Source organism: Chelonoidis abingdonii, chromosome 4 (genome assembly GCF_003597395.2).
Source record: "Chelonoidis abingdonii isolate Lonesome George chromosome 4, CheloAbing_2.0, whole genome shotgun sequence".
In the NCBI taxonomy this organism is placed as follows: Eukaryota; Metazoa; Chordata; order Testudines; family Testudinidae; genus Chelonoidis; species Chelonoidis abingdonii.
Window position 1 is genome coordinate 149,125,178 of NC_133772.1, and position 14,082 is coordinate 149,139,259.

Sequence of the window (14,082 nt, forward strand, 5' to 3'; positions counted from 1 at the left end):
TTTAATGAAATATGCTGAGATTCAAAAAGTTAAAGCTTTATAACCATTAAAACACAAGTGGTCAACATCATGTCAAAATATACAAAATAAGTTCCTTAAATCAAACTAAGTTCCTCAAGCAGCATTTTTCTAATTTGGTCTATCTGTAATTTTTTATAATCATCAATGGAAATATTTTTCAGTGTGTGTGTATAGTATAATTTACATTTACTAATAAAAATCTAATCCTTCCAAGCCTACATATTGCACACTGGATTGTCTTCCAGTTAAAATATTATCGTTGAAGAATGTTTTTAAAAATATAAAATATGAATACACGGAAACTGTATATGAGAATACTAGTAAGATTTTTTTATTTTTTAAAACAATGTCATGTTTCATTTTCAGTTAACTTTCCTGTAGTTATTGCTATTCTATGAACTGTAATCTCTTTACAGAATACCTATCTAAAGGCAGTCTTTGCAGTCTGTAATAGATCCTTTAATTAAAGAAAAATATATTTTAAAAGGCCTTGCAATCGGTTTTCAAATGGAGGGAATGGCTTCCTTCAATACAACAACACTGCCTCTCACCAACAAAGAAAGGTGGCCAATAATGCAAACCCCAAGCATGAGTTGGGCCTCCCAAGATCACAAGATTTTAAAAGTAATAATAAAGATTGGGCTAGTTTTATTTGCGTTCAGGTCTTGAGCCTTTAGGTTCACGTTTTCAAGTTTTTCTTCTCATGTGAAGTAGAAACTTACTTTCTTTAATTAATGCTGAGATTCTTTCATAATCAATCACCAGACATTGTGAGAATCATGATAAAAATCAAAAAAGTTGGCAACACTGCACGGTATTAGTTTTGACATAAGCACTTCAATTTTGTTGGCTGAAAGACAGATCTTGGGCAGTGGAGGAGTGTTACCAAAAACTGAGAGATAAAGAGGAAAAGAGATCATAATATTGCTGGCATAGCTATGTCATGAAAATCTTATCCTTACCTCTGCCAGGACCTTGATTTGTTTTTGAGACACATCATATGTATCCAACCTTTGAAGCTGAGGCATATGATACAGCACATGGGTAGCATAATTACAGAGAAGACAAATAGGGTTGGGGTCATACTGAGGATCATTCAGACTCAAATCTTTTAAATGCGGTAGGCTTGTTAAATTAGAGAGTTCCTGGAAAAACAATGAAAATACTAAAACAACAACATGTTGGTGGTCCTTATTTCAAAACATCTTCATTTCAGCATGAAGGCAGGTCATTACTTTTAATTATTAAGAGGATATATGCAACAGCAGAGGGGGCAAAATCAAGCAGATCTGGGATAGTATTAAAGGCAGGGGTATCATTCTCCTCTTCCCCCAGCACCGGAGAAGCAACCCTGCAGGGACTCTATTGGGATCCAGCTCCATACAGTGGAGAAAGACAAGTACAAATTGTGGAGTAGTCACTCTCTCTGCAGCGTATCCCCCAAACCCGTGAATTTTAGCAGGGAATACCTAACCCTGTAATATTAACTTACCTGTTTTTCCCCTTGATGTTGTGACATCACCTACCTAGGATCTTCAATGGTGGGGGGGCCACAGTTGAGACCCCTGGTGGACAAAGTCCAAGCCCTAGCAGGCTGCCCCATCCCCTCCACAAAGAAGCAAATTCACTATTTCTTGGGATTAGCAGGGTACTGTCAGCGATTCGTTCCAAACTTCACTACCATTGCCACCCCTTTGACAGACTTGCTCAAAAGACCTGCACCCCAAAGGGTCTGTTGGACCAAAAACTATGACAAAACATTAAGAATAGTGGTTCTCAAACTAGGGCCACCGCTTGTCCAGTGAAAGGCCCTGGCAGGCTGGGCTGGTTTGTTTACCTGCAAACCAGGCCGGCCTGCCACGGCCTTTCCCGGAACAAGTGGCAGCCCTTGTTTGAGAACCACTAATTTAGAACACTACAAGACCAACTGATCCAAGAACCAGTGTTATTCCACTCAGATTTCTCACAGCCATTTCTCCTGCATACAGACACGTCTGAGGTCATGCTTGGAACTGTGGATGGAGAGGAAGCTTAAAAGGGAGCAACTCAGCTCAGAACAGGGAGAAAGACCTACCCTAAGGGCTCCTGAACAATAGTGCCAAAAAAGCCTCCCTGTGAGGAAGAAGATTGCCTGCTCAGCCTGCTTGAAGCTGAAGGTTTAGTTGTCTTTTCTTTTGCTATCTTATACTGGACTTGGAGACACTACGGGAGATGGATGGCAGCACCACTCATCTAGGAACCCTCGTGCTGCCTTGCAGTGTTACAGATGCCCTAGGTTTCCAGCCTGTCCTCAATCTTGTCCCAGTCCAAGCCATGTTCCAGCAGGCTTCAGCCTTGTTCGAGTCCTGTTTTAACCTTGCTCCATCCCTGCACCCACCTCCTGACCCACAGACTGACTCTAACTCAGCATCAGTCTTCAGCCTACTTCTGGACTCTGACTAAAATCCTGATTTGGCTTGTCTATGGATTCTGACCCAAAGCTTGTCCCCAGGCCCCAGTTTCAGCACTGCCCTTGGCCCAGCCTCAGCTCCACATCTGGCTTCAACCCTTGGTACCTCTCCTCGACCACCACTCCAACCACCAGGACTGATCAACTAGAATCCAGAGCCTGATTGTTACTGAGACTGAGGTGACAATTAAAAGAACATAAAAATGAAATGTGAAGCCTCAACATACCTTGAAGGAACATATTCTGTTACCAGAGAGGTTTAATCTTTCCAATTGTTCATTGGGGTCAAAGCAAGTTCCTAAAATAAAACACAAGGACACACATAATTCAAGAGACCATGGTTGCACCTACTGTACTTGGTGAAGTACACATTTTCATCAGACATATAAGTTTTAACCACAGACTACAATTGCACAAGATTATAATTCATTATTACAAGTGAATAGATCTTATGCAGAGCAACCTTTTCTTTTTCCACTCAAAACCAAACCTAACATAAAAAAGAACCTGAGAAAAATTAGCAGATTTACTAGTTGCTGTTTAAAAAAAAATATAGTGTCTGATTCTACTCTCACTTAAGTCAATAAAGCCCATTTACCCTACTCAGGCAGTGTAAAGGAGCCTTAAAGTGGGTGCACATTCCATTGATATCCATTTTAAGGCTCTTTTACACAGCTGAAACAGTGTTAAAGGGCTTTAATGTAAATGAGAATTAGGCCAGGAGAGTTTTGCCACTGGTTTCAGCAGGAGCGGCAACTGACACACAGGGCTTGATTCTGCACCATTCAAGTCAATAGGTGTTTTCCGTGGATTTGAATGGGAGCAGAATCAAGTCAATATACAGACTTCACAGCAGTAAGAATTACTATGCAGAAATGCCAGGCGTCAGGTAAATATCACCTACCAATTTTATGTATTAAGTTTGCAGCCAGATTGAGCTCCTTTAAATTCTGTAGAGTGTGCAATCCCTGTAAATATTAAAAAAGGTAAAGTTTCAATCTAATACAATATTGCAAATAATAAAGTTCCTATAGACTAAAAATCAGAAGGCAGATCATTCCAATGTAAGAATAATTTGGTAAGGGTTTAGTCACATTTTTATTCAACAATATTAGCTTTTATTATAAGCTCCATTTTGTTCTGGTGCGTAAATAGACAATGAATGCTGCTCAAAATGAATTACTTTGGAAAGCCTTGTATACTAAAATTAAAAAGAAACTTAGTCTGGCAGCTCTTTAGCTTCACAAGTGATAATCAAAAACCCAAGAGAATGATGCCCCATGTCATGGGTATTCACTAAGTTTTGGTCCATATCTCAGCCTTGGGCTATCACAGTGGGATGCAGTAGTGATGTCAATCATTTCTGCGTGTGATGGAGATCATAATGTCCTGGGATGAGATGTCAGCATTATTTATTGTGATCCATCTAATAAATAACAATGTTAATGTATTGTCTCTTTTCATTTTGTTCTTCTTGAGCCCTAACTCTTCAGTCACTACTTTCTGTCTCATTTTCCACAGCACTAATCTCCCTTTCTTCTTATCTTGTCCCCTATTTTATCACTCCCTACTCATATCCTCTGCCACTGTAATCTCTCCGGTATTACATTTTCTATCCATTCCCATCAGCCTTCCCTCTTTCTCCATTAATGTCCATGAATGGATTGGGTTTAAATGGAGTCTAGATTGACCAAAAAAGTGGGTTGTCTCAGAGTCCAGATCAGCCCCATTCTTCCTCTCATTAGGATTCACACCTGTTTTCCCTCCACTTCTCACTCAATCTCCTATGCCCAGGGTACTCCAACATGTATCAACCAGCACAAGTGAGTTGTGTGGTGTGCTGCTACTTTACTCCTCTACCTCAGAATTTTTGTTTCCTGTGAAGCCCTCTGAACATAGTATCCAAATTCCAAGGCTCCTGGTTTAATCCGCCCTTGTCAATTTCTTCCTTCTCTCTAAACCTTCATCTTAGCCCAGAATCTCCCTCCTTCTGCTGTTTCCCACACTCATATGAAGATGGGGATTGAGACTTATCTCTTCTCTCCACTTTGCGGAAGACTGGCAGGTGCGTCCTCTCTGGCAGAAGAGTGCGTTTATGCCTTTTCCCCTCCCTTTACAACACTCTCTGACTGCAAGAGCTCTCACTTGCTCTGTGATGAGCACTCCATCCTAAAGATTAGCAGTAGAACTTGTGCATACAAGCTACTTTGACATAACGCCATGAGGAAAGGAAGCGGTAACTGCAAAATGGTCGTCTGATATTACCAAGTGACAGCAAGGACCACAAGGCACATGGATGTTCTAAAGGCTGCAAGTGCCCTTGGGCTGTAAAGTGAGTGGCAAGGCCAAATGTTCTTAATTTTTAAAAAATTCTGCCTTTTTTCACTTAGCAGTTTATGATACTCAAAGTGGCTGCCTTTTGCTAACTAGAACTCTAAGGGGTCCAATCCAGCAAAACAGCTTAGTGACTCTTCAAGCTGTGCAAAATCTAATTTCAGGGAACTAGAGTATATCGGACAGTAAAGGCCTCTGCAAAAGAGCTCTCCTCCTCCTATGCTCTCTGCTTCTCAGTCTTGAGATCTATTATTTTCTGCCACCCAGAGCTATTTAGCCCATGCAGTAGTAGTACCCAGCACTAGCGCAGCCAGATCAGAAGAAATAGGCAGATTCCCAGCTTTGGGGATTTTTTTTTTTTTTTTAAACTGGAAGAAGTTATGTAAGGGCTGAGGAAGCAGAAGACTTCCTGTATCAATCACCCACATCACTGAAGACTCTAGAGCAGCCCTCCTCGTCTTCTCCATAGGGTCACCATTTTCTGTGGGATGTTTGAAATAGTCTTTTGGCTTAATGGGCCTCTTTAACTCTCTGACTGGTGGCTTGTTCCCATATTTCTCCACCATGAGACAGTTTTAGGTGGTGGAGGTTTTTTTTTTTGTTTTTACCTTTTTTACTAAAAAACTATTAAAATGGAAATTAAATTGCAAAAAAAGCATTGACATAATTCTGAGGTCTGATAAAAACCTGCAAAAACAAGAAAACTCAGATTTAAAGCTCAAGTTCCTTCCTGAAATCACCTTGGTATGCCTAGGAAATGCAGAGGCGATTTTATTTGTTATGTATATGCAGCATACCATAAGTTCTTGATGTTTCAGCCCTAACTCTTTATGACAGTGGGTTTAAGACAGACCTTTTTGTGGTTCAATAGCCTTAAAAGATAGCCTGGTTTATAAGTTGTATTCAGATACTACAGGATCCCTTTGGTATAAATAGAATGGATTAGCTAGAAGGACTTCAAGGGGGGGAGGGGAGTCTCACCTGTATTTCCTTAATTTGGTTATTGTTCAACCAAATTACCTCCAGCTTTATTAGGGTCTCCAGATTTTCAATTGTAGAAATTTCATTGTAGTACAGGTAAAGCTTTTCCAAATTAGTGCAGTATTGTAGACCATCAATTTTCTGCCGTAGAGGAAGATGTATTAGTTCTCAATGAACAACAAGGAAGAAAGGCATCCTGCTCGTTAACATTCTGTATATCTATACAGAAAACTAGAGAGCAATGTGGCAAGTCAGTCTTAGAGGGCTTAATTCAATGCTCATTATCTAAATGAAAAGACTCCCACTGACTTCAGTGGGCTTTGGATATGGCCCACAAAGAAAAAGCTGTAGCTGCTGGAGCACTTCTTGATGAATGTTGAAGTGGTTCTTTTAAAACGATATAATTTTCAAGAAAACAATTTTCTTACCAGTTTCCTAAAAAATAGTTTGTACTCTTTGTCGGTTTTTTAAAAGTTATTTTAGAAACACAACAGTGGGGTTCCACAATGCAAGAATATTAAAATTATCAAAAGAGGTAACGTGATCATCATCTACAACAGAACCTATTCTGTTTTAACAACCAGTGTGATTACAGATAATAGAGTGTCAGATTTTGAACCCTTTACTCACAGCGAGTAGTACCTTACTCCTTGAGTAGACAGATTGACATCAGTGGGACTACCTGTGGAGGAACGTGCTATTCAGTGTGAGTAAGGGAATCAGAATCTGATGAGTTACCTAAAAAGATAAGTCATAGAATTAACTTACTGTTAAGCAACATTCAGCAATCCATAGGTTTCTGAGTAACGGACAATACTCCAGGTCTGAAATCTTCTGAATGCTTTGTCCAACAAGACTGAGAGTTGTTAAATTTGGAAAAAATGACATGCCTACTATCTTGGGATAACCTGAGAAAAACATCTCCAGTGTAGATGTTTCTGGTCCCTCTTGATCAATTTTCTCATAAGACAATCCATTAGAAGTGCACTGCAAATAAAACATAACTATTACCGCTCTTTTTATTTCTCTGGTATGAAAAATGCATTTTGGAGGAGAATGCCCAACTCCAACTGAAAGTCAACTGGAGGTAAGTGCTTAATTGTTATTTGTGACCCTGAAAAGTCCCACCCCTTCTACCCCCATCTTCAAGTATGTATGCAACTCCATAAAGTTTTTGGCCACATATTATGTTTAGTTTTTCATTCACAAAAGACAAAGTTCAGCTCTAGCTTCAAAATGCACCTTGTTTCATTATCAAAATATCCAACTGCATCCTAATGTACCATATACACTTGATCATAAGCCGGTTTCTTTATAAGCTGACCCCCCCAAGATGGATAAGTAAAAATGGAAAATTTTTATAACTTGTTCAAAAGCCGACCCTATAATTCAGAGGTCAGCAAACTTTGGTTCCCGGGCCATCAGGATAAGCCACTGGTGTGCCGAGACGGCTTGTTTACCTCCAGCATCTGCAAAGTGTCCCGGCGTGCCAGCTGCTTACCCTGACAGGCTGGGACAGCAACTGGAAGGGAAAAATTTGGGGGGAGGGGGTAGGGGGGGGAGAAGCTGGGAATCAGGGGAGTAACCCCTGTGACCACCCCCCATATGACCCCACCCCTAGCGCAGGACCCCCACACTCTCCCCTTCCCATCCCTTCCCACCTTACCTGGGGAGGACCAGGGGAGGATGTATCTGACCTGGCTGGAGCTGCTCCAGCAGGCTGGGCAGCACTGCTGCAGCCTGCTCCAGCAGGACAGACGAGTGGCACGTTCGTGGTCACAGCATGTTCCAGTGGGCTGGGCCGGGTGGCACAGCCACAGCATGCTCTGGTGGGCTCTGCGGTGCACCCACAGCCTGCTCGGGAGGCGGGCACCGAGCGGCAGGGCTGCAGCCTGCCAGCCCCAGAGCTGCAGAGGCTGTGGGGAGAGCAGCGTGGCCAGGAGCAGAGACACTCTGGCCCTGCCTCTTCCGTTCTGTCTCTGCTGGCTGTGCTGCCTCTCCTTGCTCCCTCTGTTGGGGGGGAGGGGCTCTGTCCCACCTCTCCCTCTCTATACCTGTTCATAAGCCAACCCCCTTCTCTGGCGCATCCCTTTTTTACGAAAAAAAATTTGGCTTATGAACGAGTATATTATAAAAAGCACCAATACACATTTCCATTTAAACTATATTTATATGATAAAAGGAATATATGGTGTAGTGGATCAATAAGCTATTTTTTCAGTTCTGGAGTACCGGGTTCAAATGAATTATAGGGTACGTCTACACTGCATGCTTCTTTCAGCAGCGTGTAAAGTATATACTTGGGTAGCCCCCCCCGCCATGGATATAAACAGCAGCGTAGATAGGGAGACACTTATTAGGCAAGTGTAAGGAAAAGGCCTTTTCCTGTAGCCATATTGTAAGGCCTAAGGCCTTTGTCTGCAGCCATATTAAGAGAGCAGCAGCAAAGAAGCAGAAGTCACATTCTCATATTCCATCTAAATTACATTAAAACAATGTAATATCAGGCTGTTAAGAAGGCGATCCTGTCCTAATAGTTCCCACCATCACCAAATAAAGAAATAGTTCTTAAGGTGGTTAAAGAAAACTTAGTTTGACAGCATTCTGTCGAGCAAGCAATCACTTATCAACAGCTGTGGTTGTAAAATCCCCATTTCTTGTTTTGTCTTTATGGTCCCAACTTCTCTATTGTTTATCTGTGTGGTCTCTGTCCAGTTCTTTCATTGTTTCTGTCTGTTACATAATTGATTTTGCTCGTTGTAAATCAATTAAGGTGGTGGCATAAGATTGGTTAGAGAATTATTTAGAAATATCTTAGTAAAATGATTGCTTAAGATAGAGCTAAGCATGACTCAAGCTTCATTATATAAACGGGGGTCCAAAAGGAAGTTCTTGGGAACCAACTCCAGGACACATCCACAAAATCAGAGCTGCTGGACCTCAACACCCTGCCAATCACACCGTGCTGGGAGATTCCAGCTTCTGATGACCTGATCCTGATTGGCCATCAATAAAAGATAATCTGCCTTATTGGGAGTGCTGAGCATTGTATTGTTGGTGTCACTAAGGATAATCGTAAGTAACTTAAAAGGTAAAAGGCAATAAGGATATACAGTCTCCCTGTTTAGGCCTCAGATGAGCAAAAGTTCTTCCATGTTTAAATTCTAATTGACCTAACAGGCCAATAAATAGAAAAGGCCAGGTGCAATGTCCCTTATCAGTTGCCATGCAGTTCCAACTGGTCTAAAGCAGAAATAATGAGGCCTGTGCACCTTTAGCAGAAGGACAAGATAACTTGCAGAAGGAAAACTTACTAACGAACTGCAGTGGCCAAGATTACTTAATGCACCTGCGCTTACGTAACTGATACAGGGGGAGGAAGGAGGAGAGGGAGGGGGAAGACAAAGAAGTGTGTGAGAAAAGAATGCTGCAGCCGGACAGAAGAGGGAGGGGAAACAGGGGCTTGCTAGTCAGCGAGAAATTCTCATGGATATAAAGGAACCAGATGTTGTTTGTAAGGTTGTGCTGGATTGAGGCATGGCAAGTTCTCCCAGCACCACTTTGAGATCTCAAATAAACTTGTGTTTTGCTTCTCCACCCCTGGTGTGTTCATTGGTGTGGTGCACACCGGGCAACGGACCCCCCTGCTGTTGCCCCCCTCGGGCACTTTGTGCCGGCAACAGTATGTGTAGTGTGTGCATTCTGTTTTGGTAATTGCTAATAAAGATTAAGTAGGATATTACTGTGTAAGGCTCTTTCACTAGTAAAAGACCCCACAAAGCCACAGAGTGTAAGATCATGAGCCCACAGAAGGGTAAGAGTCGGTACCTAAATTAACAGGGTTATGCCTGAGTCCGGGGAACAGGATAAAGGTCGGTGCCCCTAGAGTACGTGAGTAAGAGAATTTTGAGCAGGTAACACAAGTAAAGACATGCCTGATGCGTGTGGGTTATACACGAGTACATACCCTACATGGATCTCTACTTGCCCAAGACGTGCCTCCTCCATCTACACTACTGTTTTTAGCAGAGTAGTGTCCTGCTGCCTGCCTGGTGCTGCAGCCTTTCCCTGCAAAGAAATACTCCTGCTGGAGCCCTTGTCCACAGCTGAGAAAGAATCAGGCAGGGGAATGCCTTTCACTGACATATGCACACACTGCAGCATGGATGCAGCTTGCTACTGACTGCATCATGTAGCTACACATACCCTTCATGCCACCACAGTGTAGCTATAGTAAAGACAAGTCTCTGTCCAGAAAACAAACATTACATAAAATTTAATTAAAATTCTAAACATGACAAAATAGCAAAACACAACTTTTCCAAAAAAAAGAATAAATACTGTGGAGGCTCTTCCTTTAGTACCTACCAGGTAAAACTCCCATTAGCTTCACTAATGACCTGATCCGGCTTCCAACTGAGTCAGTGGCAAAGCTTCCATTAACTTACCTGGTGCAAGATAAGTTAAAGCCTATCTTGATTAAAGGCTGCTGGGTTTATTTTGTTCAATTACATTACTAAAGCTTATTTCCACATATTTGACTATCTCTGCACTATACTTCACAACAAAAATGAACAAAGGGAAAATTACCTTGAAATTCTGCTTCTCTGACTATATCCTCTTGCAAGATTCTCACTCCTGGGATTTTATTTCTTAGCATGGGACTAGTCGCCCTCCCATCATTCACAAGGTTTTTGACCCTTGCAGACCCCTGTTGTCATTGTATGCCGTGTACTGCCCTCTGAACAGTCCAGGAGTGAGAATCCTGCACTGATGGCATTGTTAGAGAAGTATATATCACCACATAGTTTTGGCAAAAATATTAACAGCGACTGACATTTTAAGAGTTAAAAAATAACAAAAACAAAAATCTTACCAGCTCTTTAATTATTTCCTCTGTATTTTGGTTATCAATTTGGATCATTTTCTGAGTATTTAAGAGTAATCATAGTAGAGTATCTGCTTGAAAGAATGACAATACAATTATCTGTCGTGTATCCACCCACATAATTTAAAAGCCATAGACTTTCAAATAAACTGAGGGGAAAAAATCTCAGTTCCAACTAGATACAGTTCCAACAGGTGTGTCTTTCACAGGATCACAGTTATGTTAATGGAAGAAAATTAGCAATGTCCTGAATGTTTGGAATAATTACTTCTTTAAATTATATTCATAGAGTTTAAAGTCAGAAGAAACCACAGATTTTAAGGTTGATCATCTAATATGACCTCTTGTATAACACAGACCAAAGAATTTTATCCAGTTACCCCTGTAATGAACCCACTAACTCATGTTTGACTAAAACATGTTGTCCAGAAAGTGTCCCGTTTTGACTTAAAGACATCAGGGGATGGAGAATCTACTACTTCCCTTGACAGTTTGTTCCAGTGGTTAATCACGCTCACTATTAAAAATGTGTGCCTTATTTTGCCCTTGAATTTGTCTGATTTTAAGTTCCACATATTGGTATTCATTATGCCTTTCTCACCTAGTTTAAAGAGACCTTCACTACTCAGTATTTTCTCCCCATGAAGGTACTTATACCTCTCAATCTTCTTTTTCATAAAACTAAATAGATTGAATTATTTAAGTTTCTTACTGTAAGGCACTTTCTGCAGCCTCGTACCATTTTAGTGACTCTTTTCTCTCTCCAGTTTTTCAATGATGGACACTAGAACTATATGCAGTATTCCAGTATCAGTCTCACCAGTGCTGTATACAGAGATAAAAATTACCTATCTATTCCTGCTCACTACTCTCCTATTTATACAGTAAAGTCCTTTTTCCCCACAATATCATACTGGGAGCTCATGGTAAGTTGTTTGAGCATTATGGTATAGGCTGCACTCTTCGTTCCTAGATGTTTGACCTTGTATTTTGTTGTGTTAAAACACATATCAGTAGTATCCGCCTTTTTAATTTGTTGCTCTTGCTGTTAATAAAAGTAAAGGAAAGGCACCTTAAAACTAGCCACAACATTTTATAAATTTATTATTCCTCAAGAAGGAAATTCTCAAATTAAGAGGTAAAGAACCCACATGCAGATATGAAAATATGCTGAACACATCAAAACATAACAGAGATGTCCTGCTGAGAATGGACCACTTTTTTGTTTCACACATTTTCTAAGTGATCACATACAGTTACATTAGCTAATCCTTAACCTTATCAGCTTGATATTAGTATAAACAATACTGTAATTTACATCGTAACTTTCTTCTCCAAGAATCTGAAAGCACTTAACACATTTTATTTAATAAAATATGTACAGACTACACACAACGGATCATCCCAGTCATCTTTGAAATGCTGCTGCAATATTTAACACAAAGTATCTCTACCCAATAGTTTAAGGCTGAAAATGAAGAATATTTTATGCAGTTGAAAGTGCTGGGGAAATTGAAATAAGTGGAACTGAATGAGAAAAGAGTTAGAATGTAGATAGAATCCCAGAGCTAACCCTGCTACTCTGGGGATCAAAAAGAACTACACAGAATCAATGTGTTTTTTCCCAACTCATCCAAAAGATGACACACCCAACAGCATCATAACTCCTGGCGCAGTTTGGGGGGCATTATTTCTGTACTACTAAGACTGAGGGAAAAATGCCACCTACTTAATCTCTAACTTCACCTCTATCAAGGCAATGTCCTGCTGGCACAATGTCAGTTGGTATCAGTTCATGACTGATGCAGAGGGAAAAACACTAACTACTGAGTCTTCCATCAGCAACCTCCCACAGTCCTGTGCCCTGGGAGTATCAGGTCAGGAAAGGAAAGCATCCCCACTCCTTCACTATTTTGGATTTCATGAAGAGGGGGCTTAATTCAGTTGCGGGGGGCACAGCTGAAGATAACATAGGCAGCAGGGGCTTGAAACCTTTCCTGGGAGTAGATAGGCATGGGGGGGGGCACAGGCAGGGGATACTCCATTTGGAGGTGAGGGGGAGAGGATCGGGAAGAAGGGTGCCAGGCATGGGACACCCCCTTTGGAGGTCAGGGGTGTTGGGAAGGTGGGTGCCACTCAGGGGATCCCAGCCTCTGCAAAGGGGTAAGGATGCCAGCCTGAGAATATGCCTTTTGGGAGTGAGGGGTGGGAAGGGGGGCCCAGGAGGGGGACACTCCCTGTGAGGGTGGTAAGGGGGGGCCCAGGCAGAGGACTACTCCCTTTGGGGGGCAGGGGAGAGAAGGGGGGCCCAGGCGGGGGACACCCCCTGTGGGGGCAGTAAGGGGGAGCCAAGGTGGAGGAACACTCCCTTTGGGGGGGCGGGGAAGAGAAGGGGGGCCCAGGCAGTGGGACACCCCTGTGGGCGAGTGGTAAGGCGGGGGAGCCCAGGCGGAGGAACACTCCCTTTGGGCGGGCGGGGAGAGGAAGGGCCAGGCGGGACACCCCTGTAGGGGTGGTAAGGGGGGGCCCAGGCGGAGAACACTCCCTTTGAGGGGGCGGGGAGAGAGAAGGGCGGGCCCAGCGGGGACACCCCCGTAGGCGGTTGGTAAGGTGGGCCCAGGCGGAGAACACTCCCTTTGGGAGGGCGGGTGACGAGAAGGGGGTACCCAGGCGGGGGACACCCCTGTGGGGTGGTAAGGGGGCCAGGCGGAGGAACACTCCCTTTGGGGGCGGGGACACCCCTGTGGGTGTGGTAAGGGGAGCAAGGTGGAGGAACATCCCTTTTGGGGGGCGGGGGAGAGAAGGGGGGCCCAGGCGGGGGACACCCCTGTGGGGTAGGGGTAGGGGTGCGAATGTTGCCACCACGGGCAGTCACGTACCCGAGCCTCCGATGACCCAGCATGGGCAGGGCCCGAGCGGGCTGACAGCGGAGGTCTCTGTGTACTGCAGCCTCTGCCGTCGCCTAGGAAACCATCTCCCCGCCCCCGCAGAGGAGCAGCAAACCAGGAGGAAAGACGGTGTCACGTGACAGCAGCGGCGGGGCGGGGCTTACATCTTTTTCTCCACCGTGGCGCGGGAAGGGTCGGATCTGCCCCTCCCTCCATCCACTGTCTCTCTCCAGGGGGAGGGGCTTAGAGCGCCCCCCCCCGCTCTCTCCTGGGTGGGAGAGGGGCTCAGACGTGCCCCCCCATCTCTCAGGGGGGGCTCAGAGCTGCCCCCCAGTCTTTCTCCAGGGTGGGAGAGGGGCTCAGATGTGCCCCCCCATCTTTCCGGGGGGGGGGGCTCAGAGCTGCCCCCTAGTCTCTCTCCAGGGTGGGAGAGGGGCTCAGACTTGCTCACCCCTGCACACTGTTCTCTGTGAGGCCCAGCCCCAAGGGTTACTCCCTGGGGCAAAGCGCTCACACCGGGG

General features: G+C 43.6%; 1 protein-coding gene across 4 annotated transcripts in view; it reads right to left on the bottom strand.

Annotated features, from left to right (window-relative positions):
- Nucleotides 1-13,597, bottom strand: part of LRRC9 (leucine rich repeat containing 9) — an 89,397-nt gene extending 75,800 nt beyond the window's left edge. For all 4 annotated transcript variants that reach the window (XM_032783211.2, XM_032783208.2, XM_032783209.2 and 1 more), the window contains exons 1-7: nucleotides 13,553-13,597; nucleotides 10,662-10,744; nucleotides 6,554-6,772; nucleotides 5,786-5,926; nucleotides 3,375-3,438; nucleotides 2,698-2,768; nucleotides 984-1,166 (exon numbers count right to left, since the gene is read on the bottom strand). In XM_032783211.2, coding sequence (XP_032639102.1) covers nucleotides 984-1,166; nucleotides 2,698-2,768; nucleotides 3,375-3,438; nucleotides 5,786-5,926; nucleotides 6,554-6,772; nucleotides 10,662-10,709 — 726 coding nt within the window. In that variant the 5' untranslated portion in view covers nucleotides 10,710-10,744; nucleotides 13,553-13,597. The remainder of the gene's footprint in view (nucleotides 1-983; nucleotides 1,167-2,697; nucleotides 2,769-3,374; nucleotides 3,439-5,785; nucleotides 5,927-6,553; nucleotides 6,773-10,661; nucleotides 10,745-13,552) is intronic.
- Nucleotides 13,598-14,082: the final 485 nt, after the last annotated feature.